Source organism: Plasmodium cynomolgi, chromosome 12 (genome assembly GCF_000321355.1).
Source record: "Plasmodium cynomolgi strain B DNA, chromosome 12, whole genome shotgun sequence".
NCBI classification, from domain to species: domain Eukaryota; phylum Apicomplexa; class Aconoidasida; order Haemosporida; family Plasmodiidae; genus Plasmodium; species Plasmodium cynomolgi.
In genome coordinates, this window is record NC_020405.1 from 2,927,809 (window position 1) to 2,929,347 (window position 1,539).

The 1,539-nt window shown below is 41.7% G+C and overlaps 1 protein-coding gene across 1 annotated transcript; it reads left to right on the top strand.

Annotated features, from left to right (window-relative positions):
- On the top strand, nucleotides 1-1,483 carry PCYB_127570 (ubiquinol cytochrome c oxidoreductase; the record flags this gene model as incomplete). Its single annotated transcript, XM_004224091.1, has 2 exons — nucleotides 1-1,070; nucleotides 1,423-1,483. 2 exons carry the CDS (start codon nucleotides 1-3, stop codon nucleotides 1,481-1,483), a joined length of 1,131 nt encoding a protein of 376 aa, XP_004224139.1.
- Between the last annotated feature and the right edge of the window lie 56 nt (nucleotides 1,484-1,539).

Here is a 1,539-nt window from a genome sequence, read left to right on the forward strand (position 1 = left end):
ATGAAAAGTATAAGGAGTTTTGACCTTTTAATAAAGGGGAGAATATTTTTAAAAAGAAACGAATTGAACAAAATAAGCAAGAGGACCTTTGGTGGAACCTTCAATCACAACATAAAAGAAAACGATCGAGTACCAGCAGCCTCAGAAAATCCAAGTTATAAAAATTTGTTCGATCATGCAGATGATATAAAGCTGTGGGAAATAGAAGAGAAGGAAAATATTTGCCACAAGAGAGTGGAAGATTTATCCGAGTTGGTCGAACCGTCAAATCATCCACATCAGTATGAAGGTATATTTGTGAGGACCAGATATGCTCATTATAACCAAACAGCTGAACCCGTTTTTCCAAAAAAACCAAATTTAGAGAAAGGTGAATTAGCTAGTGGAGCTAATGTAACAAGAACAGATGTATGGCATAACCCTAACGAACCTGCTGTCGTTTCAGTGGGTAAATTTGAACCACATAATTTTCGACCAGCTGGTTATGCTGAAAATGCACCCAACCCAGATAGTATAAACTCAGATTATCATCCAGATTTTAGAGAGTATAGATTAAGAAATGGAAATGCGGATAGAAGAACCTTTATGTATTTTATAAGTGCGTCCTACTTCTTTATCATGTCGTCAATTATGAGATCAACGATATGTAAATCTGTGCACTTCTTTTGGATCTCCAAAGATTTAGTTGCAGAAGGAACTACAGAATTAGATATGAGGACAGTAAGCCCTGGAGAACACGTTGTAATAAAGTGGAGAGGGAAGCCAATTTTTGTTAAGCATCGAACTCCTGAGGACATTCAGAGAGCTAGGGAGGACGACAAATTGGTGGAAACTATGAGAGACCCTCAATTAGATTCTGATCGAACTATTAAACCTGAGTGGTTGGTTAATATAGGGGTGTGTACACATTTAGGTTGCATTCCAGCCCCCGGTGGAAATTACAGCGGCTACTTTTGCCCTTGTCATGGTTCCCATTATGACAATTCTGGCAGAGTTCGCCAGGGCCCCGCGCCCTCCAATTTGGAGGTCCCCCCTTACGAGTTTATTGACGAGAATACGATCAAGATCGGGTGATCCGTTGCCCCGTTTAGAAGTTGCACCGTTTAGCGGTTGCCCCGTTTAGCGGTTGCCCCATTTAGAAGTTGTTGTCTCCATTTTTGCTGCTGAACACCCCTCATGGGACACCCGCACTGGCAGAGACATGCCCAATAGAGGTCAGGCCTACACTGGAACAGTCGTGGAACGACGCAAGGACTCACCCATTTGAACCCTCTCCCACCGCCTCAAAGGCCACCTCTCTCGTTCAAGCAGGTGGAAGCTGCATAGTGCGATCTCCAGCAGTTCATTTTTTCCCCCCGAACACTGCGCTCGGCATATTTTATTCGTTCGGATTTTTTTTTTTTTTTTTTATCCTCCAAGTAGGCAAATTTTTGTTGCAACAAAACAGGCCATTCTTTTAAAACACCATGCCATGTATATATAAATATAAATATATATATATATATATAAGCGCGTGTGTGTGTATTTATGGGCGGGCCC